This window comes from Culex quinquefasciatus, chromosome 3 (assembly GCF_015732765.1).
Source record: "Culex quinquefasciatus strain JHB chromosome 3, VPISU_Cqui_1.0_pri_paternal, whole genome shotgun sequence".
Taxonomy (NCBI): Eukaryota; Metazoa; Arthropoda; class Insecta; order Diptera; family Culicidae; genus Culex; species Culex quinquefasciatus.
The window spans coordinates 139217184-139244453 of NC_051863.1; the positions used below are offsets into that span (position 1 = coordinate 139217184).

At 34.1% G+C, this 27270-nt stretch overlaps 2 protein-coding genes across 3 annotated transcripts in view; one reads left to right on the plus strand and one right to left on the minus strand.

Moving 5' to 3' along the window:
- Positions 1–2376: 2376 nt before the first annotated feature.
- Positions 2377–7949, minus strand: LOC6034613 (40S ribosomal protein S4). The gene is made up of 3 exons (XM_038263783.1): positions 7859–7949; positions 7077–7335; positions 2377–3045 (listed from the first exon to the last, which is right to left on the minus strand). The coding sequence occupies exons 1-3, from the start codon at positions 7859–7861 to the stop codon at positions 2519–2521; spliced, it is 789 nt and encodes a 262-aa protein (XP_038119711.1). The 5' UTR covers positions 7862–7949; the 3' UTR covers positions 2377–2518.
- Positions 7950–13361: 5412 nt separating this feature from the next.
- The window catches only part of LOC6034614 (serine/arginine repetitive matrix protein 1), a 31715-nt gene continuing 17806 nt past the window's right edge, over positions 13362–27270 (plus strand). The window contains exons 1-5 of one of the 2 annotated variants that reach the window (XM_038260280.1): positions 13362–13730; positions 21871–21942; positions 22006–22916; positions 22998–23065; positions 23454–23661. In XM_038260280.1, the coding sequence (XP_038116208.1) occupies positions 13719–13730; positions 21871–21942; positions 22006–22916; positions 22998–23065; positions 23454–23661 (1271 nt within the window). In that variant the 5' untranslated portion in view covers positions 13362–13718. Of the gene's footprint in view, positions 13731–21870; positions 21943–22005; positions 22917–22985; positions 23066–23453; positions 23662–27270 lie in introns of both variants that reach the window. The other variant, XM_038260279.1, reaches the window with a different exon arrangement.

Genomic DNA, 27270 nt, shown 5'->3' on the forward strand with positions numbered 1-27270 from the left:
TTATTAAATAGAAGAATCCACAGCAGTTGACTCAACATACAGCGAATCAAAACAATACCGTCTACAATCACAAATTCCCTTTCCCACATTGTCGCGCCCCTTTCTTTCAACCGTCTCGACTCTGACCCGCGGTGGTCAAAGGTTTACGATCCGTTTCTACAGGCCACCAGCTAGGTCATCATGAAAATCAAGCCAACGTGGAGGTAAGAAAATAGGACACTTGCAAGGAACCAGAGCTATACTGTTCTGATCAAGATAATTCGGATGATCTAACAGAACTACGGATATAGTTTGTTGCGCTCCTTCCATGATGTCCCTTATTTGGACCCCTGGACGTCAACCGAAGAGCACGCAACAAGATCAGTGCCATTGGTGCCATTGCATGCTCTTAGGTATCAATCCTTGGCCTGCAAGAAAATGTTGTAAGCAACTCGTTGCAAAACTTGATTTTTTAGCACTCTTCATATTTATCAAACTCGGTAAACCTCATTACGACTCGTGCTGAAAAAATCTTCTTTTTGCAACTTGTTGCCTAAACTACAATGCTACATGCTACAATGCTACGTAGAATCAACTAGAGTCCGTTCACTTCTCAAAATGTTTGAAACCTCCTCTTCCTCTGAAATGCAACGTTATTTGTGGATGGTGGCATACCATTAGGATGATGTCGTTTTCTGTCTCGGCTATTAGCAAAAACCTTGCCACATCGCTCACAATCTCTACGTTGGTCAGCTCGTTTTCTACAGATATGAAAAGCTCTACCTGGGAGAACTTTATTGCAGCTTGAGCAGCGTGGCATTATTGCACAATTGTTGTATTTCTTCTTGTGCAACTTCATCACACTCAAATGTATACTTCGGTACGGGCAGTCAGGCCATTGGTATTCTCCATCGAACTTCTCGAACTCCTGGTAGTCTTCCTGGATTCCGCCAGCTTCTGGATTAGTTTCCATCACTACTGAGCATTTCGGAAAGATTATTGCAATAACCTTCTTAGTATCCCCGGTACAAACACATTAATATCCGGATGCAAAGAAGTCGTTGACGCAATTTTTGTACTCCGACTTCTCATACAAATCAAGCCTTGGAAACGAAGATAGTCCCTGCTCGCACATCTTTCCAGTTAATGTCGCGGGTGTGGTTGCTGAGGTTTATCAGAGTAGTAGCATTCCAAACACGGTCCAGCAGTTTGTTTGTAGGTAGAAGTGTAGTAAATTGTACCGCAGCTCTTTTGGTCGGATCGTTTATCTCGAGTGAATGGACCCACATTTTGACACAAACGTGCGGAATCATCAACTGGTCGCAGGTAAACACTCGTTTGTACCTGGTGCAGAAGTCTCTGTGCATACACTTTTTTTCGGGAAAAAACTTCCGAATGGATTCGGGAACGAATTACTGCATGCGGACAGTATCTGCAATATGTCATTTTTGTATAGCTTTGGAACATTCTTACATCAGTGCGCTGCTGCTCCACCACGGCTACTCGGTCCATTGGACAAATGGCTTCAATAAAATCTGGGAATTTTAGCACATTTGCCCAATTTTTCACCCCACTGCACAGAAACAAACAAATTTCTCCTTTGAACGGTCCTTCCGGGCAACGATCCTTTTTTACGGCCCTGGTGATTTTCAGAAGCGTTCTGCGTTCGAGTCTAAAAATGAAAATGTTCAATGATGACAATTACTCTAAAATACGAGCGCAACCTGTCAAAGCCTGTTGCAAGCCTCGACAGTTGGAAAGTTCCGAGGGCTACAGGCACACAATGTCCCGGAACATCCCAGGGGGAACTCGGGCCGCCTTCGGGTGAGGGGTAATTTTGACGTTTGATCGCCTATTAACGTGAGGACTTCCATCATCGCCATGATTTTTCGTTCAAAGTAATAAATTTTGTGTCGCTATCAATATTTTGACAAAATTCCTTCAACAAGTTGTTCAGAATAGTACCATACATGTGTTGATACTTTTTGGAAACGATTATCCCATTCCTTGTAAAGTTATGGAAATCGTCATTAATCAATGATTGCCAACTAGGACGTCAATGATTGTACCACAAACTTTAACAAATTTTGAAACACATTTGACTTGGATCAAAAATTCCTTCAGTGGCTTCAAGAAGGCAACAAACGGCACATGCTGATTCATTTTGGTCCAGAACTTCGTTAAATTGAATTCAATACAGAGCATTTTAGAGTGATGATCAATTTTCTTCGAAAATGATCAACGGCTTCACCTTAAAGGGTGCAATATTATAAAATATTATATACTTACTCATTTTCATTAACTATAACACCAACATTGCCGTCAACGTTTTCGAACAATGTCGTGGTAACGCGCAATACAAGGAGGTCATCGTAATCGAGAGATACCAAGCAAGTGTGCGATTTTCAGACTTTCGCTTTTTAGTTTTTATATTTCCAGCATTTGAATCATGGTGGCGGCTTTCAACTGTGCCCACTATGCACTAAAAATACATCAACCAGTATGCAGCAGTGGCTTCTTACACTTATCGCGGAATTCTTTAGTGGGCAGCCTTGCTGGCCAGTCGCTTGTCGCGCTCCTCGGCGATGGACAGCTTGACACCCTTGCCCTTCGGCAGCGAGATGAACGCCTTGGTGCCCTTGCCGATGATGAACACGTTGGTCAGCCGGGTGGCGAAAACGTGTCCGGTCGAGTCCTTGATGTGTACGATCTCGAACGATCCCGGGTGCTTCTCACGCTGGATCACGGTACCGCAACGACCCAAATTTCTTCCGCCGGTGATCATGCACAGATTGCCGGGCTCGAACTTGAGCACGTCCATCACCTTGCCGGTCGCGATGTCGTACTGGATCGAATCGTTCTGGTGGATGATCGGATCCGGGTAGCGGATGGTGCGCCCGTCGTGGGTCAGGATGAACGGCACCTTCTTCGGGCCGATCTGGACGCGCTTCACCTTCAGTAGCTTGTACTTGGCCTCCTCCGGGGTGATGCGGTGGACGGTGAAACGGCCCTTGACGTCGTAGATCAGGCGGAAGTTCTCGCTGGTCTTGTCGATGGTGATGACGTCTGCAACAATTGAAGGGGAAGTGTTGTTAGATGAAGTGTTTTCATGGACAAATGCTTATTTGGACAACTTTTTAAATCCAGATTGTCTGTTTGAGTTTGCTTAGCTATGATATTAAGCAATAAACTAGCGACTAAATTAATTTCTGTAAATTAAATTTCAAGCTAGAATGTTTTTATTATTTAATATTAGAGAAAAAGAAAAATATGCCTATTCTAATCACATTTCTATTACCGGGCTACCATCACTTTGGTGTTAAATTACAGATTTTAATCAAAAATTTTGAATGCCTCGTTTAGTATTGATAAAACATAATATATCTTAAATCAAACTTAGCAAACAACTTCTCTTTAATGATTTCTTGAAAAATATTAACCCTCCAAAGCAATTTCGAGTTTTTTTAATCACGTAAAATCAAAACAATAAACAGGGTGACCATACAAATCCCATTTTCAAATTCCCGACTTTTTCCCGACTTGTCCAAAATCTCAAATAATAGGCATTTCATATCAAAAGTATGATTTCAAATAAAAAACTTTTTATAAATGTAAAATATAGAAGTCAATAGCAACCAAAAAAAAACTCCAAATGAATTTAAAAAAAAATAAAATTATTGACAATTTTCGTAAAAACAGAAATTTGAGCATGAGCATGAGAGACCACCCATGGTTGTCCTTCTCCGTTGCTGAACAGAACCGTAATATCCTTTCAGAACTACTGATCATAGGCTTCGACTATCAAGTGGTATTTCCCTTATCAGCAGCATGTATGAATGCGCTGAAAAGATAAAATGCCAAAACAAGATCAGTTGCGAATAGGTAACAGTCATTGGCCACCAACGGCGCCCGCCATGTCAGTTTGTAGATCTCGATTTTAAGGGACGGGAATGGTAGTTAGCGCAGGTTGCTACTAGGGCAGCTGATTTACTCGTGCTTACACCCTACGAGCGCCAGGAACCTGAAAACTTGTTAGTAGGATAGGGTGTTTGGTCAGGATTCAGCATAGAAGATGATGATGCGACCCAAAATCATAGTGTTTGTTGAAAGGTGTTATATATTATTCTCAAGGCAAACAATCGGATGCTGCGGATGAGACATTTCCCGTTAATCGGTTGTTAAATTTTAAATGAAATGGTCTAGTCTTAGACAGCCGGCTGTGCTGTGGAAAGATAAAACCAAATAATATTTATTTATAAAATGAGGTGTTAAACGCAATGCTGCAATGATAGCGTAGTCTGATTTTTAATTATATAATCATTTAATTCATAAATTTGTTACGGAATAGACGATACGAACTCAACCAGAGCTACGATGCTATGGAGAGGGCTTAACACACAAACAACCGTCGTCGTGCCCTTTGAGCTACGGAGCTATGGGAAGGTATTTTCAACACAAAAAAGACTCGCGCACCACACGACGTTCTTGATGAATCAAAATAATTTTGTTACGCGGTAAACCTAACTAACTCAATCGTCAACTTGCCATCCAATCAGCGATGATGAAGAAAGGGCTTTAAGCACACAATAACTCACCGATTAATATGAATAATTTTCGTAAAAACAGAAATTTCACAACAAAATCCAAAAAAAAAACCTTTTAAAAATGGAAGCACTCATTATTTTGATTCAGATTAGAAACACAAACAATTCTAGAGTTTTTTTTTTTTTTTTTTTTTTGAAAAAGTCCAATAAACCCAATTTCCAGTTTTTGCTTTTTGGGTGTTTTTGAAACCGCCTTGAATCAGGGGTATTGAAAAACGACCAAAAAGCAAATACTGAAAATTTGTTTATTGGACCATTTAAAAAAAACTCCAGAATTAGTCTTTGCAAAATAACCAAAAGTTTAAAAATATTTATAATTTCAATGTTTATTTTTAAATTGGAAATGACAAATAGCTAAAGATAACTAAATTTAAAATTTTATTCTTTATTTTAAAACATGATTGCTACTATTATTCTTTCAAAGAATTCAGAAAATATCAAGGATTACATAAACAATGTTTTTACAAAGTTTCCTTTTATTTTTAATTATTTAATTTTGTTAATATTGATTTTTTGAATTGATGTTTATTGATCTAGTTGTCAGTATTTAAATGCCTTATTTTTTTTTTCAATGAAAAAAAAAACAGTTTGGTAAGATTCTTTGTTTTACCACTTATTTTATGTGAAATTATCGAAAGAATAAATTCTTCAGACATATTTGGAATAACTTATACCAACATTTGTTGGTTATTTTTTTGCAAATTCAATATTTTTTCATGTTTTCAAAACGTAAAAAAGTATTTTTTTTTTTTCATTCGGAACGAACAACAAATAGATTTTTTTACTATTTAAGTTTTCCGATAACTGAAAATCAAGCTTAATTTACCCATACTCACAAAAAAGTTCAAGGGAAACATTTGGAAAAAAAAATGTGAAATGATTTAATGAATTTAGTTTAACAATTGAAAATATTTTCCACAAAAAACAAGTTGGAATCTTTTTTTAAATATACAATCCAATGTGATAAAATGAAACAGAATCATACGTTTAAAATCAGGCTCAGTTTTTATATTAGTTTTTCATTAACTTTGTTATTGTTTTAAGTTGGAGTGAAGACAAGAGGAAATGTTTGATAAACAATTACAAATTAATTAAGGGGTTACATACATGTAAAAATCACAAAATTTCATATAACCAAAAATTTATTACATCCACTTGAAAAATGAATTTCAATAACTCCTAAAAGTTTCATGAAGATATTTAATGATTTAACTCAGTTAGAGACGATTTAAGCTCAGAATTTCGCCATGCGCAAAGCAAACTGTCTAACTTTCTGAGCGTTTTTCTCTAAACACCGAATTGATTTACGGGTGCCACGATATCTCGAGATGGGATAAACCAAATTGGCTGAAATTTTTGGTGAAGACTCCCAAGACATTTCCCGTGTGCATGACGAAGCCCGATTTCGAAATTTTGAATTTTCAAAAAATAAAAAAATTAGAAACTAGCGATTTTTTATATGAAAAACACAAAAATATTTGTATCTTTTTTTTTTTTTAAATAAACTTTCTGGAAATCGGCATTCGTCATGCACACGGGACCAGTTTAACGAGTCTTCACCAAAATTTTGAGCCGATTTGGTCGATGCAATGTTGAGATATCGTGGCACCCGTTTGTTGAAACTGCTTATTTCAAATAGCTATATCTCGGTAATGATACAATCAAATGTCTTCAAATTTGTTTTGTTAATAGATGAAAATGTATATTTTAATGCCCTGAAAACGTATTTTGAAAATCGTTTAAGTGTGTGCTCAAACCAACCTCTGACATTTTTGCCGATTTACATGTATGTAACCCCTTAATGAAAAAAGACTTTTGACATATTTTAAAAATCTGCGTCAAATACATCTACAGTTAAGTAGGATTTTTAACGTTTTAAAAACATTGTCATTCTCAAATAGATTGAAATAGTGAAAGGAACCCTAAATTTAAAGTAAGATGCTTATTCTCGATTAAATTAAATTTTCAAAAAGTCCTACCTGCATATGAAACCCATGACTCAGGTTGTTTTGAAAATTTACTCTAGAATTGAGTGAATTTAATTTGAAAATTGTAGAAAATATTACAAAATTATACAAGAATTAGATATTTTTTTTTTTCAAACAGGTATGCTTGGGATTTCCGACAAAAAATCACAAATTCCCGACTTTTTCCCAATTTTGGCGAATTCCCGACTTTCCAGATTTCCCGACTTGAGTGGCCACCCTGAATAAAGTTGTTTGTTAGCTCTCATTTTTTGGAGCAACATTTCAAAAGGGCGCTAAGAAAAGTGATTCTAACAGGCATATTTTGATGATAATAAACGTTTGTACACCATCAAAAATGTTATTGGTAAACCACACACAAGAGTTCAAGGCTTCCAATGACCGTCGACGGTGTTTGCTCTGGGCCAGCTTTTTTGACAAGAAAACTCGTACGATTTCGATGTGATCCTGCTTCGATAAGGCCCGTTTTACCCCGCACACACCCACTCAGAAGGACCAACCCACTCACCCATGAATCCGGCCGGGTAGTTGATGTCGGTGCGGACCTTGCCGTCAATCTTGATGTGACGCTGCATCACAATACGGGTGACCTCGTTGTTGGTCAGGGCGTACTTTAGCCGGTTGCGCAGGAAGATCACCAGCGGCAGCGACTCCCGCAGCTTGTGTGGGCCGGTGGACGGCCGCGGGGCAAAGGTACCCCCGGTCTTGTCCAACATCCATCCCCGCGGGGCGTTCAGGCGCTTCAAATGTTTCTTCGGACCGCGAGCCTACAATAAAGCCGGATAATAATTAGTTAATGAGCATATAGTCTAGGAACTTGAGTTGATTCAAGAAAGATAAATTGCTTAAATCCGGTTCCATCGATGGCGGTGACAGCTGAGCTTCGATCGGCTAACCTCCTTTCGCCGATGTCAACAATCCGATTTCGGTGCCGGATTTTCCTCAAAATGGATTCTTCTTGCAACGAAATATCACTTCAAATTTCCTTCACCATGCACCGATTCCAGTTCTTCGCGGCACTTCAAAGCTCTAATCATGGCTTGTCGTAGAGGCATTTCCTCCTTCACAGCCCTCAATTTACTCTTCCACCAAATATCAACAACCGCTTACATGTGCCAACTTAAATCCACCAAATTCACACCAAATTCGCAGAAATCTTCGTAAAACTTACCACCACCCCGACGCCACTACTTTTCGCCAAAGATTCACGCCCATTACAGCACAATCACTGCTGTATTTCCACCAAAATTTAGCAATTTAACTTTCCGAATCGAGCGACACGTTACTTACCATCTTGATAGTTTGAGGCGAAAAGAAAACTACAATCGACAAGCGGCCGGAAGTTGTCAACGGCAGTTCAGTGGATCCGGCGCGGTGACAGCTGCGGCGGCGCGTGCGAAAAGGGCGGGATTGGACGCGACGCGGCGTCGAGGCGGGATGAATGGGTGACGTTCGGGTTGAGTTTTGAAATGCACGTTTGCGGGTCGTGCATGAACCACGCGGTTTTCATACCCAAGTATAACCATCCAGCACTAACAAAAGTCACAAATCAGCAGTAAATTGGCACCTCTATTGCTGATTAGCCATTCAACAGCATTGGTTAATGCGAATCAGCACTTATTTAACAGCACAGTCAAAAGCTGTTATAGTGCTGATTTAAAGCCACGACTGGCAACACCTTCCAGATTTTTTTTTATAAAACTGGCAACACGATTCTGGTTATGAGTGAAGAGTGAGAGAGAGGGAAAAAGCAAAACAAACTGTTCGCTCACTCAGGCCCCTTCAAGTGGGCAGATATTTTTGAAATTTCGCTCAAATCCGAGCTCAAATCTTTCCTTATTTTGCAATCTTTTCATGTAAGTATGTGAAACTTGATGTGAAATAACCGAGGGGAACGACACAGCGAAATATCCTAGATTTTGGATAAAATTTCAGCTTTTTTTTTAAATCCGATTAAATCTGACTCAGCGTGTGAAATCCTACAAATCCGACCAAATCCGAAATCAGCTAAGCAAATCTCATTTCAGCTAAGCAAATCCGACTTCAGCGAGCCAAAATCTCGACGAATTCGATCGGCAACCTGTCAAACGTTATGTCAAATATGACACTTACGAAAATTTGTTTTGATTTTTTTTGGGAGCATGGCAAAAACATTTAAGCTTGTTCCGAAAAGTTGTCGGTGGCCACTGGCCACCGTGACTCAGATAATCCGAGCTTCTATAGGTTGCAACTGAGACGTTAAGGTGCCACCAGTTGATCAATTACATCCGACAGCAGCTGCTGCAAGCCGTGAACCGGACGGGGTTCGGTGGCCAGGACTCTCGGAAAGGTTTGACCGGTAACACTGCTTTATGGTGCACGGTCAGACTCAGAACTCAAAAGTCTCAATTTCTCTAGGAGAGAGGTGTACCAAATCTCCTTGGCGTCAGCGATATCTGAGCACCAAGCCGGTTTCCGTCCAGAAGGATTTCATTTTGGCTGCAGAACCGGCATTTATACCATAGAAGAAATCACTTGCCGGTGACAACGGCAGCGCCAACCAATGTGCTGTTACATGATGGGGGTTTTGCGTAAATGATCGCCAAACGTAATCAAAATAAAAGACACCGATGTCACTAAATCATTAATTAAACAAAAAGCCGATACATTTAAATTAAAGTACCGTAACCTGGGGTGAATCGGGACTACAGTCTGAATAGGGACATCAGTTTTTAGAGCACTTAAAGCTTTTAAATTTGGAAATGGATGTACACATTTTGTTGGCCTGAGTCTGTTCTAACCGACACCAACCAGAAAAATCAAAATATTGTGCTCCAACATGGTTAAAACTGCTGTCCCAATTCGCCCCAACACTTGGCCGGAACGGTTACGCTTAACGGCCATAAAGGGGTCTCAATTTGGTCACCACATCGACAGCAGTATATCCTCCAGGCCTTAATAGTAAATGGCCTTCCGATAAACCTCCTGGAAAGGTTCCTTTTGCTCCGAAATCGGCTCTAAATTTGAGAAATTGGGCAGCACCGTAACCGGAAAAAATTTCTAACCTGATTGTCACGCTCATCTGTCAATCTATACGTATTCAAATATTCCGTAACCTGACTGAAAAATCGTTCTAGAGGAAAATTGAGTAACTTTAAGTAACATTGAGTAATTGAGGGAAATTGAGTCACTCAGTTACTCTCTGTCCTACCCCTTGAGAAAAACTTGTGATTTTGTGTTGACACGAACTAATAACCAGCTATGAAAACACATCAAACATTACTTCTCATTTAGCCGTGAGGACATGGGCTCTGGAATCACCATATCAGCGACGTCAACTACAATAATCACACAGATCTTCTAAAAATAATCGTCTTCGTTCATTCAGCAGGCAGTCGGTAACGCAGTATAGTAAACAAACCAAAAATAGAATAGAGAGAGCGTGGGGTGAGCAACATTTTTGCTTCTCTGTTTATTTTTTATTTTGACATTTTCCGCAGGGTTGGATATCAAAAGTAGAGAACAGCACTAAACCCGTGAAATAACCTCAGATTTTCCAAACGAGCGAGTCTTAGAACGAGTCCTATTGTTGCAAGCAGTGACATAACCTGGGAATTACTACTTACGTTAACAACTGATGAAAACTTATACCATATTTCCAGCAGATTGGATTCATCAAACAAATCATTTTTGCATGGAGCGAATCTATCCAGCGAATCAATGATTCAAAATTTAAAAAAAATCATAAAAGTTTTATTTCACAACATTGTCCAATGCACCAAGTGGTTTTTTTTGTCATTTTACGGCACCCTCCGCATACGTCAAACCATATAAATTTGTTGCCGGATGTTTTTCGGAAGAGATCCGGCAGCAACTTTGTTCTGGTTTGACGTTAGCGGAGAGTGCCGAAAAGTTTAGTTTAGTTTTGGGGTTCCTTGTACAAAATAATAAGACCCGTAATTTTTGTTTGGCCATTAGGGTGACCTACGCAGTGTTAGTGTGTTACAAAAAATTGCAATTTTCGGAGATTTTTGTTAAAAAACACATTTTTTGAAATATCATAACTCCGCACCTCATTAACCGATTTTAGCTTTTTTGACGCGAATGAAAGGTGATTAGATATAGATATGCTTCAAAGGAAAAACAGGTAACACAACATATCAAAGTTATTCAAGATGTATTAACAGGATTCCGTGATACGATTTCTTGAAAATTAATACTATTTTTCGAAGCGCCGCACCAAGCACCGCACGCAAAAATAAAAGATGACGAAAACGGAAAAAACACCGTTTTCCTAATCCAGGTTTTTAAGCGAAGATGGCGTTCGAATGTTGAACGTCCGAAATGTCAAAATCGCTCAATAGCACCAACATTAGAAAAAAAAATGCGGCTGTCATGCCATGGCACAATTTTTTCGTAATGTTGGTACCACTGCGTGATTTTGACATTTCGGGCGTTCACCATTCGAACGCCATTTTCGCTTAAAAAGCTGAATTCACGCAGATAAATAAGACATATTTGAATCAGCAAAACGTTTTGTTGATTTGAAAATCAAAATTTTTGTTGAATCAACGCTAAACATCAAATCAAGCGTCAAATCAAATTTTTCAAAACCGCAAAAGATTTTTGTCGAATTGGGTACTAAAGCCCTATGTAAATTTTTATGTACAATGGTAAAAAACACGATTATAAACCATTTCTGATCACTTTTTTTCATTTTAATGCAAATTTTTTATTTGACAAGACAACATTTTTTCGATGGATCAACTATGGTCCCCTTGGAACGAGCTGTCAAGTAGGAGCTTTGCTGTCAAGAAGGACCGCGAGGTTAAATTTTCAAAATTGATTTAAAAATCCATTTTAAACTCTTTGTGGTCGTACAAAGGGTCATTGTACTCAGAAAAATAAGGTTTATCGCTGTAAACAATAATATCAGCAATCTAAGCTTCATTTTAGGACCCAATTGAGAATATCAAGGTCGGCCGGAAAATTAGCGTCAAGATCGGTGATTGGCTGTCCGCTGTCTTTGAAGCCTTTTCGGGAATTGCACAAGGCAGTCACTTGGGACCACTTATATTCCTGCTGTACTACAACGACTGTAACCATTCTATCTCGGTTCCACGCCTGTCGTACGCGGACGACATGAAAATCTACTGCCGGATTGACAATGCATCTGATGCTCAAGTTCTCCAACAACAGCTGATCAACTTCGCGGAATGGTGCAAAATTAACCGAATGGTCGTTAATCCAACCAAATGCTCCGTTATCTCTTTTTCCAGAAAACGTAACCCGATTAAGTTCGAGTACCAGATTTGCGGCACTTCAATTCCTCGTGAGAACTGCGTTAAGGACCTGGGTGTGCTCCTCGACACGGAGCTGACATACAAGCAGCACATCTCCTACATCGTCTCCAAAGCATCGCGGCAACTTGGTTTTGTCTTCCGTACAGCCAAAAACTTTACTGACATCTACTGTTTGAAGGCACTTTATTGTGCGTTGGTCCGTTCCACACTAGAATACTGCTGTTCTGTGTGGAGTCCGTACTACGAGAACAGCGTAGCGCGAATCGAGTGTGCAGCGAAGGTTCATCCGATATGCCCTTCGATCTCTACCCTGGCGGGATCCTTCCGACTGCCCAGCTACGAAAGTCGCTGTGAGCTGATCAACCTGGACACGCTAGCAGTACGACGAAATGTGTGCCGATCACTCCTAGTTGCCGACGTTTTGACCTCGAGAGTGCAGTGTCCGGCCATTCTCCGTGGATTGAACATTTTCGCCCCCATTCGGACTTTTCGGAACTCCCCATTCCTACGTGTCCCTATCCGTCAAACAAATTATGCAATGTACAGTGCACTGACAGGGCTACACCGGGCGTTTAATTTTGTCGCTTCCTTGTTCGATTTTAACTTGTCTCGTGATGTTATCAAAAGGAAATTCTTGTTGTTCTTTAGACGTTAATTTATGTATTAGTTTGTAAGGTAAAACACCATTGGGGCCCGAGCCTGTTGGTGTCCAAAATAAATAAATAAATGTTTCAACGCAAAATCGGCGTTGATTATATTCAACAAAAAATTTTTTGAACCAAACCTCGTACAGGCTGAATCTACAAAATATTTTTCTGCATGTTGTACTTGCGCGCGGTGCGTTGAAAAACTCAGTGTTTACTTTTAAAAAATACCTCTAAAAAAGTACTACATAGTATGTTAAATTTCCCGACAAATTCGATAAACATATTTCAAACATTTGGTCCAGAGACCTTCGAAACAGCATTTGAAGTTTTTCTACGACGTTTTCAATTGTCAGTCTAGATTTTTTATCGTTTTTTTTTACCACCCTAACACGGCGTAGGTCACCCTAATGACCAAACAAAGAGTACGGGTCGAGGTACGGGTTCATTTTTTCGGCCAAGGAATCTGCACACCAATTTTGGGCCCGATGGAAAAACTTTTTTCGTGACTGGGTAGGTTAGATTTGACGAAATTTTAGAAAAATCCGTAAAATCAGCTGATATGAACAATTTGGGATAATCGTGTGCCCATCAAACAATAGAGCTGTATGACGTTTCGCGTACACACACTAGCGCACCATTTGATTTTGCTGGCCGGACAAAATTTAACCTCAATCTTTTTCGTGTACGTACACGCAATACATGCGCACGTAGAAACCTCTATACTGTGACGTTTGTGACGTCCATCCGCATTATAATCCCGCCTTATGTCCACTCCCTCGCGGCTGCTAGCAAGCTGTCAACCGCCGTCGCCGCTGTCAAATCAAATGTCAACAAAGCCGACCCGAAGAAAAAAAAACTTTTTCTCCCACCGCCGTCGTCAGATAAAACGCCATTTTGCATGTGCAAACGGTTTGCGGTCTCAAAGGGCAGAAAAATGTTTTCGCTTGTAGAAAAGCGTAGTTTTTCGTGAAAATTCGTGCCGCTAAACGTTTCCGGACGTGGTGCCGTAGCTGGCGTGCGACTTGGTGGTGGAATTTGCGCGGATTGTGACGGATTTGCCGGTGTGATTTGGGTTTGTGTTCGAAGCGAAAAAGTGGACATCGGTTTGGGAAAAGTGAAAAATAGGGTTGGGTAGTGACTTTTTCTTTCAGGAAGAAAAAAGGGGTTTGGTTTTGATTTTTGACTACTGAAAGGTGCAGTAATTTGGAAAAATCTTCCAAGATGATGTTCACGGTGAGTTATCAAATGATTTTTGTTTCAGAAAATGCTTTTTTCAGAACGAAATTACATGTAAAATGCGTAGAAAAGGTTCAAAAGTTTCAAACGTTACTGGTCATGGTTTTAAATAGTGGTTTTAAATTATTTAATTATTGTACTTACAGGTAGCAGAATGATATAAAACGATTTACTGGACTAACTTGCAATGTGTTTAGATGAAAAAATTAAAAGTTTTAGATTTGTTTATTTGAATACGACTGAAATTTACAAACCTATAAATAATAATAAAAAAAAAAATCAGAATTGCCTTATACTGCCTTATTTTAAAACACATAGAATCTAAATAATTAAAGGACGTATTTTGTCCAAATGAAGCTAACCAGGAGAAAAATCCAAACAATTATCAGACATTTAGAAATTTAAAAATATTTACAAGTATACAAAAAAAAATTGAAAACACCAAAATTCAAAACTTAAAAATCCAATAATTGAAAATTCAAAATTTGGAAAGTTTGGAATTTCAAAAAAAAAAAAAAATTAGAAAATCAGCAAAGCAAAAATGTGTTTCTTACCAGATGATCTGTGACTCTAAAAATGTCTGATTTTGTGGTGATTGATTTCTGATGAAATTTAACAATTAAAAAAAAAAAGGAATTTAATAATTTCAAATCATAATAATTTAAAGTAATAACAATTAAAAATTTCAAAGAAATAATAACAAAAATATAAATAATTTTAAAAAATTAAAAAAAATCTGAATTTTCTATTTTTTTTTAATTTTCTAAATTTTCTGAATAGGGGTTTTTCTCAAAATTTATTTTCCCTAAAAGAACACCCAGTTAGCAAAATCTAAACGCAAAAATATGTATCCTCCCTGCAAAGGCTTATGAATTGATCTCAGTTGAAAGGTTCTCCAAATCTCTGAATTGCAAATGTAACATCATGGAGCAGAACTGTTAAATTCTAATAAAAAACAAAATTAAATTTAATAAATTTTCTGAATTTTCTGATTTTTTATATTTTCTGATTTTTTTTTATTTTTCAAATTTTCTAATTTTTTGGAATTTTCTAAATTTTCTAAATTTTTTAAATCTTTCGGTTTTTTTTGTTTTTTTTTTTTAATTCTCTGTATTTTTTGAATTTTCAAAATTTTCATTTTTTTTAAATTTTCAGGATTTTCTGAATTTTCAAAAATTTCTAAATTTTCAAAATTTTCTGAAATTTCTGAATTTTTTGAATTTTCTTATGGGAGAACTGTCATTTCTATCACTCGAATCCGATGTTCCATTTTCTAAATTTTCTGTTTTTTTTTTTAATTTTAGGAATTCTAGGAATTTTAAGAATTTTAAGAATTTTAAGAATTTTAAGAATTTTAAGAATTTTAAGAATTTTAAGAATTTTAAGAATTTTAAGAATTTTAAGAATTTTAAGAATTTTAAGAATTTTAAGAATTTTAAGAATTTTAAGAATTTTAAGAATTTTAAGAATTTTAAGAATCTTAAGAATTTTAGGAATTTTAAGAATTTTAAAATTTTTAGGAATTTTAGGAGTTTAAAGAATTTTAAAAAATTTTAATCTAATCTAATCTAATCTAATCTAACACAAACGCAGCCAGTCCGATGAAAGCATGCTGGAAAGTCTTGTGATAAGATTACGCCCCAAGCACTTTTCTTGTCATTATTAATAATTGTAGTACATCCGAGAACACCCGAAAATGCATTACAAAAATTAAAGCGGCCAGCCCTACTGCGTTGTGTTTACCGCAGAGAGGATTCTGTGAACGGATCACATTTCACAGAATCTACAGGGGAGGAGGGATGCGTGGACATACCGTACCAAACGCTCCGGTTTATTTTTGCATTATTGTTGTGAAAGTTGTGTTTAGTGTAATAGTGTTAATTAAACGCAATATAGTAAATAAATATAATCAATGGCATTATTATATATAGTAATTTACCTTCATTATCAGCTGAAAAATAATGAATTATTAATTGAAATGAGGTAGAGCATACAGCATAGCAGTTAAAGAAATAAAGAGATTGTAAGAAAGTTTTATCTAGGATTTCGATAGTTTGAAAAGAAATAAATATAGAGAAAAGAAGGATAAACGGAATTTAAAAATGTGGGAAACAGAATGAAACATTTAAAATATTTGGTATTCTTTGAAAAGGATACAATCTGGAAGCACTGTTGGTCAAGTTCTCAAGACGATGAACGTTAGGCAACGCTGAGAGGGGGAACTTCTTGAGCCTTTGCCTCGCATAATAAACAGTGCTGACCGTCGGTTTTAGCAGCTCAAGAAAAACACCCTCGAACACTACTACACTGGGGTACGGTCCGACTGAAGCTCATGAAATACTAAGAACGAAGAAGAGGAGGAGGATGAGGCAGACGAATGGGAGAGGGCTTTTTTTTCTTATCAACTCAGAGGCTCACAGAAATTTTTAAAACTTAGTCAAGAAAATTTATCGTTAAATGACCGCAAACCAAAAATTCAATAGCAAAATTCTTGCATATTCAAAAGATATTTTTTTAAAGGCAAATGCTCCTGGCAGAATACACAAAGTAGGCTCTGCGCGTCAGCGGTTATTCTTTACCTTCTTTACCCACCTCTTGCCCTTCCCATCCTTCCCCTCTCCCACGTTAAGCTTTAACCCAATAAAAACAAAACAAAAAAAGAACGCTCTCACCCGAAAAGAAGAGTTCGACGCCAACATTTCAAAAAGCATCATGTACAAACCATGCGTTTTGAGAAAAACGAATTTGAATGTTGAGCATCCATTTTCAATTCCCATTTTAATATAAAAGCAAAATAAGATGTTCTAATGATAACAAACGATGAAAAACGTTGCTTTTATTGATACTTGATCATCCAAATTCAATAAAACATTATTTCCGTAATTTTATTTGAGAAAAACAAACATAACTTCTTTTGAAATAACCAGCGTCTATATCACCCTGCTGTCATTGAGGGGGACGCTTTGTTATGATTCGTTTTTCTTCGCCGAATGTACATGGCGCTTTGTTCATGTAGCTTTTTTTTCGTCACGAGGTTTATGTAGTCTTTTATTTGACAGGTTGACAGGGCTATATAAACAGGGACTGCTGATGGCAGAGATTTTGTTTATGTTACTTTATTTAAAACCATGATTAAACAGACTTTACTGAAGTAACTTTTGCTCATTTTTGGTGGAGAGGTAGCTTATTAGGAGTACTTTCAGAATATGCAATAACCCAGAAAGTGTCAAAATGTACATGATGCCTTTTGAAATGTTACCGTCGAGTTGCTTGCTGCTGGTTGCTGATCGGCTTTTGCTGCTTGCTCTTCGTCGATTCCTTCACTTGTTACCAAACGTCAAACACCCGCTCACACACTCGCGACGGTAACTCTCGCGCTGACTTTCTCTTCATCGACACTTTTGAAGCCCGACTCCATCATGGCCAGTCTCGGGCGACAAATTTGGTCATCAAGAAAACCAAATTTACATCACGGATACAATTAAAAACAAGAAAACTGCACAATCCTCTAAAAGCGCACATTAAAACGGACTCTCTAGCACTATTTTCAACCCGGAAAAACAAAGAATTCGCGAGAAAATCGGGGTCATAATCGGATCAACAACGCGACGCGTCACTTGCTTTTCGAACCATCGCTCTCTCTCCTCCAAAGAATTTTAAAAAAATTTAAGAATTTTTAGAATTTTAAGAATTTTAAAATTTTTAAGAATTTTAAAATTTTTAAGAATTTTAAATTTTTTTAAGAATTTTAAAATTTTTAAGAATTTTAAAATTTTTAAGAATTTTAAGAATTTTAAAAAATTTGAGCATTTTAAAAAATTTAAGAATTTTAAGAATTTGAAGAATTTCAAGAATTAAAAGAATTTGAAGAATTTTAGGAATTTTTAGAATTTTAAGAATTTTAGGAATTTTAGAAGTTTTAAGAATTTTAAAAATTTTAAGAATTTGAGGAATTTTAGGAATTTTAGAAGTTTTAAGAATTTTAAAAATTTTATTTTTTTAAGGAATTTTAAGAATTTTAAGAATTTTAAGAATTTTAAGAATTTTAAGAATTTTAAGAATTTTAAGAATTTTAAGAATTTTAAGAATTTTAAGAATTTTAAGAATTTTAAGAATTTTAAGAATTTTAAGAATTTTAAGAATTTTAAAATTTTAAAATTTTAAGAATTTTAGAATTTTAAAATTTTAAGAATTTTAAAATTTTAAGAATTTTAAGAATTTTAAGAATTTTAAGAATTTTAAAATTTTAAGAATTTTAAGAATTTTAAGAATTTTAAGAATTTTAAGAATTTTAAGAATTTTAAGAATTTTAAGAATTTTAAAATTTTAAGAATTTTAAGAATTTTAAGAATTTTAAAATTTTAAGAATTTTAAGAATTTTAAGAATTTTAAGAATTTTAATTTTAAAATTTTAAAATTTTAAAATTTTAAAATTTTAAGAATTTTAAGAATTTTAAAATTTTAAGAATTTTAAGAATTTTAAAATTTTAAAATTTTAAGAATTTTAAGAATTTTAAAATTTTAAGAATTTTAAAATTTTAAAATTTTAAGAATTTTAAAATTTTAAGAATTTTAAAATTTTAAGAATTTTAAAATTTTAAGAATTTTAAGAATTTTAAGAATTTTAAGAATTTTAAGAATTTTAAAATTTTAAAATTTTAAGAATTTTAAGAATTTTAAAATTTTAAGAATTTTAAGAATTTTAAGAATTTTAAGAATTTTAAGAATTTTAAAATTTTAAAATTTTAAGAATTTTAAGAATTTTAAAATTTTAAAATTTTAAGAATTTTAAGAATTTTAAGAATTTTAAGAATTTTAAGAATTTTAAGAATTTTAAGAATTTTAAGAATTTTAAAATTTTAAGAATTTTAAGAATTTTAAGAATTTTAAAATTTTAAGAATTTTAAAATTTTAAGAATTTTAAGAATTTTAAGAATTTTAAGAATTTTAAGAATTTTAAGAATTTTAAGAATTTTAAGAATTTTAAGAATTTTAACAATTTTAAGAATTTTAGCAATTTTAAAATTTTAAGAATTTTAAAATTTTAAAATTTTAAAATTTTAAGAATTTTAAAATTTTAAAATTTTAAGAATTTTAAAATTTTAAAATTTTAAAATTTTAAAATTTTAAGAATTTTAGAATTTTAAGAATTTTAAGAATTTTAAAATTTTAAGAATTTTAAGAATTTTAAAATTTTAGAATTTTAAGAATTTTAAAATTTTAAGAATTTTAAGAATTTTAAGAATTTTAAGAATTTTAAGAATTTTAAGAATTTTAAAATTTTAAGAATTTTAAAATTTTAAAATTTTAAGAATTTTAAGAATTTTAAAATTTTAAAATTTTAAAATTTTAAGAATTTTAAAATTTTAAAATTTTAAGAATTTTAAAATTTTAAGAATTTTAAGAATTTTAAGAATTTTAAGAATTTTAAGAATTTTAAGAATTTTAAGAATTTTAAGAATTTTAAGAATTTTAAGAATTTTAAGAATTTTAAGAGTTTTAAGAATTTTAAGAGTTTTAAGAATTTTAAGAATTTTAAGAATTTTGAGAATTTTATGAATTTTAAGAATTTTAAAATTTTTAAGAATTTTAAGAATTTTAACAATTTTAACAATTTTAAGAATTTTAGCAATTTTAAGAATTTTAAGACATTTATGAATTTTAAGAATTTTAAGAATTTTATGAATTTTATGAATTTTATGAATTTTATGAATTTTAAGAATTTTAAGAATTTTAAGAATTTTAAGAATTTTAAGAATTTTAAGAATTTTAAGAATTTTAAGAATTTTAAAATTTTAAGAATTTTAAAATTTTAAGAATTTTAAGAATTTTAAGAATTTTAAGAATTTTAAGAATTTTAAGAATTTTAAGAATTTTAAGAATTTTAAGAATTTTAAGAATTTTAATAATTTTAACAATTTTAACAATTTTAGCAATTTTAAGAATTTTAAGACATTTATGAATTTTAAGAATTTTAAGAATTTTATGAATTTTAAGAATTTTAAGAATTTTAAGAATTTTAAGAATTTTAAGAATTTTAAGAATTTAAAAAAAATTAAGAATTTTAAGAATTTTAAGAATTTTAAGAATTTTAAGAATTTTAAGAGTTTTAAGAATTTTAAGAATTTTATGAATTTTAAGAGTTTTAAGAATTTTAAGAATTTTAAAAATTTTAAGAATTTTAAAAATTTTAAAAATTTTAAAAAATTTAAAAATTTTAAAAATTCTAAAAAATTTAAGAATTTTAAGAATTTTATGAATTTTTAGAGTTTCAAGAATTTTAAGAATTTTATGAATTTTAAGAGTTTTAAGAATTTTAAGAATTTTAAAAATTTTAAGAATTTTAAAAAATTTAAGAATTTTATGAATTTTAAGAATTTTAAAATTTTTAAAAATTTTATGAATTTTAAGAGTTTTAAGAATTTTAAGAATTTTAAGAATTTTAAGAATTTTAAGAATTTTAAGAATTTTAAGAATTTTAAGAATTTTAAGAATTTTAAGAATTTTAAGAATTTTAAGAATTTTAAAATTTTAAGAATTTTAAGAATTTTAAAATTTTAAGAATTTTAAGAATTTTAAGAATTTTAAAATTTTAAGAATTTTAAGAATTTTAAGAATTTTAAGAATTTTAAGAATTTTAAGAATTTTAAGAATTTTAAAATTTTAAGAATTTTAAAATTTTAAGAATTTTAAGAATTTTAAGAATTTTAAGAATTTTAAAATTTTAAAATTTTAAAATTTTAAATTTTAAAATTTTAAGAATTTTAAAATTTTAAAATTTTAAGAATTTTAAGAATTTTAAGAATTTTAGAATTTTAAGAATTTTAAGAATTTTAAGAATTTTAAGAATTTTAAGAATTTTAAGAATTTTAAGAATTTTAAGAATTTTAAGAATTTTAAGAATTTTAAGAATTTTAAGAATTTTAAGAATTTTAAGAATTTTAAAATTTTAAAATTTTAAGAATTTTAAGAATTTTAAGAATTTTAAAATTTTAAAATTTTAAGAATTTTAAGAATTTTAAGAATTTTAAGAATTTTAAGAATTTTAAGAGTTTTAAGAATTTTAAGAATTTTAAGAATTTTAAGAATTTTAAGAATTTTAACAATTTTAACAATTTTAAGAATTTTAGCAATTTTAAAATTTTAAAATTTTAAAATTTTAAAATTTTAAGAATTTTAAGAATTTTAAGAATTTTAAGAATTTTAAGAATTTTAAGAATTTTAAGAATTTTAAAATTTTAAGAATTTTGAGAATTTTATGAATTTTAAGAATTTTAAAATTTTTAAGAATTTTAAGAATTTTAACAATTTTAACAATTTTAGCAATTTTAAGAATTTTAAGACATTTATGAATTTTAAGAATTTTAAGAATTTTATGAATTTTATGAATTTTATGAATTTTAAGAATTTTAAGAATTTTAAGAATTTTAAGAATTTTAAGTATTTTAAGAATTTTAAGAATTTTAAGAATTTTAAGAATTTTAAGAATTTTAAGAATTTTAAGAATTTTAAGAATTTTAAGAATTTTAAGAATTTTAAGAATTTTAAGAATTTTAAGAATTTTAAGAATTTTAAGAATTTTAAGAATTTTAAGAATTTTAAGAATTTAAAAAAAATTAAGAATTTTAAGAATTTTAAGAATTTTAAGAATTTTAAGAATTTTAAGAATTTTAAGAGTTTTAAGAATTTTAAGAATTTTATGAATTTTAAGAGTTTTAAAAGTTTTAAGAATTTTAAGAATTTTATAAATCTTAAGAATTTTAAAAATTTTAAAAAATTTAAAAATTTTAAAAATTCTAAAAAATTTAAGAATTTTAAGAATTTTATGAATTTTTAGAGTTTTAAGAATTTTAAGAATTTTATGAATTTTAAGAGTTTTAAGAATTTTAAGAATTTTAAAAATTTTAAGAATTTTAAAAAATTTAAGATTTTTATGAATTTTAAGAATTTTAAGAATTTTAAGAATTTTATGAATTTTAAGAGTTTTAAGAATTTTAAGAATTTTAAGAATTTTAAGAATTTTAAGAATTTTAAGAATTTTAAGAATTTTAAGAATTTTAAGAATTTTAAGAATTTTAAGAATTTTAGATTTTTTTCCGTTCATAGCTTTAAACATGATCTTGTTCTTCTTTTGTAGGGCACCAACCAGCAGCAGGACACTCGCTTCAGCGACAAGGAGAAAAAACTGCTGAAACAGATGAAGTTTGGGGTAAGAAGTGTAGATTTACGTAACGATCTTTCCAACAATATCTCTTCAAACCCCCTTGTGCAGGACAACCTCAACAAACGGGTGGACATGTCCAAGGTCAAGCTGGACGTGCTGCGGCCCTGGATCAGCAAGAAGATCACCGACATGCTGAACATCGAGGACGACGTGATCGTGGAGTTTGTGTACAACCAGCTCGAGGAGGAAAAGTACCCGTGCCCGAAGAAGATGCAGATTAACATGACCGGCTTCCTGAACGGCAAGAACGCGCGCGTCTTCATGGATGACCTCTGGTCGCTGCTGCTGTCGGCGCAGGAGTCCGAGTCGGGCATTCCGGCCGAGTTTATCGAGCAGAAAAAGGAGGAGATAATGAAGCGCGAAGAGGACGCCAAGCTGCTGGACGAGATACGTTCGCGCAAGTCGCGTAGCCGCGGCGGAAGTCGCGATCGAGATCGTGGCGGTGATCGTGGAGGCGATCGCGGAGGTGATCGTGGGGGCGATCGTGGTGATGATCACAAAAAGTTCAAGAAGGAAAACCGCGCCATGTACAAGCCGGAACCGGAAGAGTACCTGGACGACGAGGAGAAGATGATCGAGGACTTCATCGAGGCGGAAGTGCCGAGGGATAAACCGGAACCGAAGGAAGAACCGAAAGCAACGGCGGCGACGGCCGCCGACAAGGGCGCTTCCGCGGAGCGGAACTCGTCGAACGCGAAAAAGTCCCCGGAGAAGCCGGCGAAGGACGCGGCGGACCAGCGTCACCACCGCAAGCCGGAAGAACACTCGGACCGGGACCGCTCGCGTCGTAAGCCATCACGAGATCGCTCTCGATCGCGACGCCGCTCGCGCGATAGACGCTCCTCGCGCGATCGGAAGTCGTCGCGGGATCGGCGTCGTTCGCGTTCCCCCAGAAGATCGACGGATCGGTCCAAGAAGCGAAGCCGTTCGCCCCGAGATAAACGGGATCGCGATGCGCGGTGAGATTTGAGAGTTTGAGATTTGAAGGTTGTAAGGGGGATTGAAACTTTTCTTCTTTTTTTTTGCAGTCCTCGCGACAGTGGCCGGAAGCGCTCGCGCAGTCCACCGAGAGCCAAAAAGGTTCCTCCGCCCAGTGATAAATCATCCGGTGAGTGGTCGTCGTACTGGTCACAATACTGTTGAATTGGCTGGGTCAATTTACTGTTTTTCATGCTTAAAATGCTTTATTTGTTCACGAACTAGTGAATTCATCGACAGGTTGAACTATATTTGTGAAATATAATTATTCCATTCAATCCAATTCTAATGATTTGGATAAATCATGTTAAAAATCCGAAATAGGGCAGAAGTCATCACTGTTTAAATGAAGCTACCAAGCTCGCAAATAAAAACCTTTTTGTTAAGTTTATTTCCAATTATTTGCGACCTTGGTACTTCAAGCGTAACAACATAACTCGCTCCACATCCCTAATTCATTTCTCTCTTTTGCAAACATTTCAAGAACTCAGACAACAACCATTAACCATCTCTTCCAGATAACGGGGCCATTTCGAAGCTGCAGTCGAAGCTGATGAACATTGCCGAGGGCAAGAAGCCGGCACCTGGCGGTGGCGGTGGTGCCGCGGTCACTAAACGGCGCAGCCGCTCCCGCTCGACGTCCCGCTCGCGGTCCAAGTCCCGTTCGGTCAGCAAGAAGAAGGCCAGCACCAGCCGGTCGCGCTCCAAGTCCCGGTCCAGATCAAAGTGAGTTTTATTTAGCAGTTCTTATTGAACTTTTAAAATTGGCAAAATAGTTTTACCATCCAAACAATTACATTTTTCAAAATGTATTCAAAATGCACATAATTTGCAAGCAAACTGAGCATTTGCCCAACACCGACAGAAGGTCGAATACCTAGCATGTAAAAAAGGACACCGAAAAAGCACTTCCCTAACACGGATGTAAACTTCTATCACCTAGAAAACATAAATCCTTTCATGAAATTTCGGTTACGGCACGGCATAACTACTTTGACTTGTTGCCTTGTCCAGCAATCTCTTAACCACAACTACAACGTCCCCATTTGCGTGATCATAATCGCATCTCCTCCGTAATTGTTGTTACTTCGAAAGTTGTGTTGGACTGGCGGAGTATGTAAGAGATAGAGTAAGAGATTTATTTCCTTCACGGCATCTTAGAGCTGTTGATGGATAAAGCCATGTTAGCCTTTTCGCACCAGACAACTCTGGTGCGTTCAACTGTCACGATCGATAGAGGTAAATCAGCTAAAACGGTGAATCCAGATAGACATAGTCTTCACGATCATCAATGGTTTATCGGGAGACCAGGCTGGCCCACTGGCCCCAGGTAATTTCCAATGCTTCGATCTGATTACGACTGAACACTCTTTCGCAACTTCTTGAACAAGCGCCAACGATCAAAGGACGAACCAATAAGTGCTGTGTAATAGTACATTTTATTAACCTAAATGTCAATTTATCTCCCAGATACCTGTTTTTTCGCACTGATCGCAGATTTTGGAAACTGAATCGCACTCGCCCGTATAATTTTGATTTGCCGGATAACGTTGAAACCGCACTTTTTTTACGGTTGCATCATTTTTTTTAGCTTGGATAAGTAAGCCCGTAGTGCGCTTGTCATGGGCGACCCATATCGTGCAACTAATGTCATTTTGTGTGTTTGCTATGATCGTTTGTTTTTTTTTTAGAGTTTTGGCAAATGGAAGGAATATGATTGTGAACAATCCATCTGTAATTATAAAGTGGTCCATAACACGAAGGTAACGTGATGAACACTAGCGTGCCCAGGGTGGGGCAACATGGGGCAGTTGCCCCACCATCCTCGGAAATTTGTTCTAAAATTGGGCAGGGGGTTTCCATAAACGACGAAATTTTCAAAACTCTAATATTTTTGCCCCACCTTCCTTGAGGACCTGGGCACGCTAGTGGTGATGAATAACTAAGGGACTATCCATAAACCACGTGGACACTTTTTTGGGAATCTCAACCCCCCCCCCCCCCCTTCGTGGACAATTGCCCATACAAAAAAATCTTTTTGTATGGAGCGTGGACAATCGCTTAACCACCCAATAAGGCTAGTACAAATATTTTTAAAAGTTTTTGTCACCCCCCCCCCCCCTTCAAAATTGGCCCGAAAAATCAGGGGGCAAAAAAAATATTTTAACAATAAACTTCAAAATTTCAATGAAAATTCAAGTGCAACCAGCTGAAATCAAATTAAAATACATTCTCCTGCATTTAAAATCATTTTTAGCATGCTTGGGTTTATTAAAAAATCTTAAATTTTTTTGAAAATTTTCGATGCAAAATCTTTTTTTGCGATACAATTTTTGTTTTTGTCAGATCTTAGATTTTTTGAAAACTAATGATTGCAAAACAACTGAACTAGTGTAAAATGCATTTTAAAACACTTTTTTCATTTAAATGGGAAGACTATGGCTTGTTATTAAAATTTTATATTTTTTTGCCCCCTTGACCTTGGCCAGGGCCGAGGACAAAACTTTTAAATATTTGCATCGGCCTAAGCATATGTTTATAGGACCTATATAGAGAAGCCATTTTGCATCATTAGTTTGTCAATATAATTTTCCATTCAAATTTGGCAGCTGCCCATACAAAAATGATGTATGAAAATTCAAAAATCTGTATCTTTCGAAGGATTTTTTTGATCGATTTGGTGTCTTCGGCAAAGTTGTAGGTATTAATAAGGACTACACTGAAAAGAAAATATTACACAGTATAACAAATTTAGTGATTTTTAATTTTACTTTTTGTTACTAAAACTTAATTTGCAAAAAAAAAAAGACTATTTTTATTTTCTGATATGTTTTAGGGGACATAAAATGCCAACTATTCAGAAATTTTCAGAACGGACAAACATCCAATATTACGCCTTTTTGAAATGTTGGTCTTGGTTTAAACTTTTTGAAAATATCGTTTTATAAAAGATCGGAAAATTTCACGAATGTTTCATATTTTAACATTGAAAATCGGACCATTAGTTGCTGAGATATTGACATTAGAAAATGGTGGGTTGTTTTGGTGTGACATAAATTTTCCTGTTTTTAAATCTTTGCATGGCAATATCTCAGCAAGTAATGGTCGTATCAGCAAAATATAGAGAATTTACTCAGCCTTTCAAAAAAAAAAAAAAAAAAAAATTCGAAAGTGGGCAAACATGGGCACTTATTTTAAAAAAATGAATAACTGCGACTGTTTTCAAAAAAGTTATCTGAAAATGGCTATAACTTGATAACGGTGTACTTTATCCAAATTTCATTAAAGTACTTTTTTTGATTGCAAATTAGATTTTACACCGAAAAATTAAGTTGAAAAATTGTTGCGACCAATATTTCGATTTTTTTGGAAAAAATCATTATTGATTCAAAAATTCATAATTCGGTCAAAGATTTTTTGCCCGTTCTGAAATTTTCTGAAAAGTTTGCATTTGATGTCCCTTAACCCTCTCCCGCCCATGGTTACTCCAGAGCACCAAAACTTTGAACTGACACAACTTTTCATGGTGCTTTGACCCTTTCAGGCATGAATCTTCAAAAAAAAAAAAATTTTAGTCAGTGATGGGAAAATGATTCTTATGACCATACGAAAATTATAGGCTAGTTTTGGAAATTTTGATATTTGAGTCATATATGACCCATCAGGCTCGAAAGGGTTAAGTTGCAGGTGCTCATGTAGAATGTATACTAACATCTCCCCAAATTTCATCAAATTTGGTTAAGCACAAGCAAAGTTACAGTACGAAATGTAAACAAAAATTGGCCAATTTTAGGGAAATAAATAAGACCTGTTTTCGAAAGCCCGTAAAAATTACCAAACACGAAATTTTATTAAACAAAAAATGTTTTGATATCATTTGAACCTTGAACAAGAACCCCTGTGCAGGCCAAGGGTGCATGATACTGATGATACTCGTCGGTTGACACCCAGGCGAGGAACATCCCGGAAGGAGCCCAACTACATCCGTAGTGCTGTTTGGACAAAACAGCATGGCTCTGGTTCCTTGCAAGTGTCCTATTTTCTTACCTCCACGTTGGCTTGGTTTAGTCATCATGATGACAAGGTGTAACCTAGCTGGTGGCAGGTGGAAAAGACTCGTAAACCTTTGACCAGCGAGGGTCAGAGTAGAGACGGCTAGAAGAAAGGGCGCGTCAATGTGGGAAAGGGAAGTAATTTGTGATTGTAGACGGTATTGTTTTGATTCGCAGTATGTTGAGTCAACTGCTGTGGATGTACCTGAGCATCGCAGAACGGGGCTCCTCTTCTTTCCATTTCAGCTAACAGCTATCTTCTGTTTATTTTGTTTCACTGATT

Bases quoted from the DNA above. Each gene is read 5' to 3' on its own strand.
- LOC6034613 (XM_038263783.1), bottom strand. The intron at 3,046-7,076 runs GTGAGTGGGTTG...CAATTGTTGCAG, and splicing joins CTACCCGGCCGGATTCATGG to ACGTCATCACCATCGACAAG.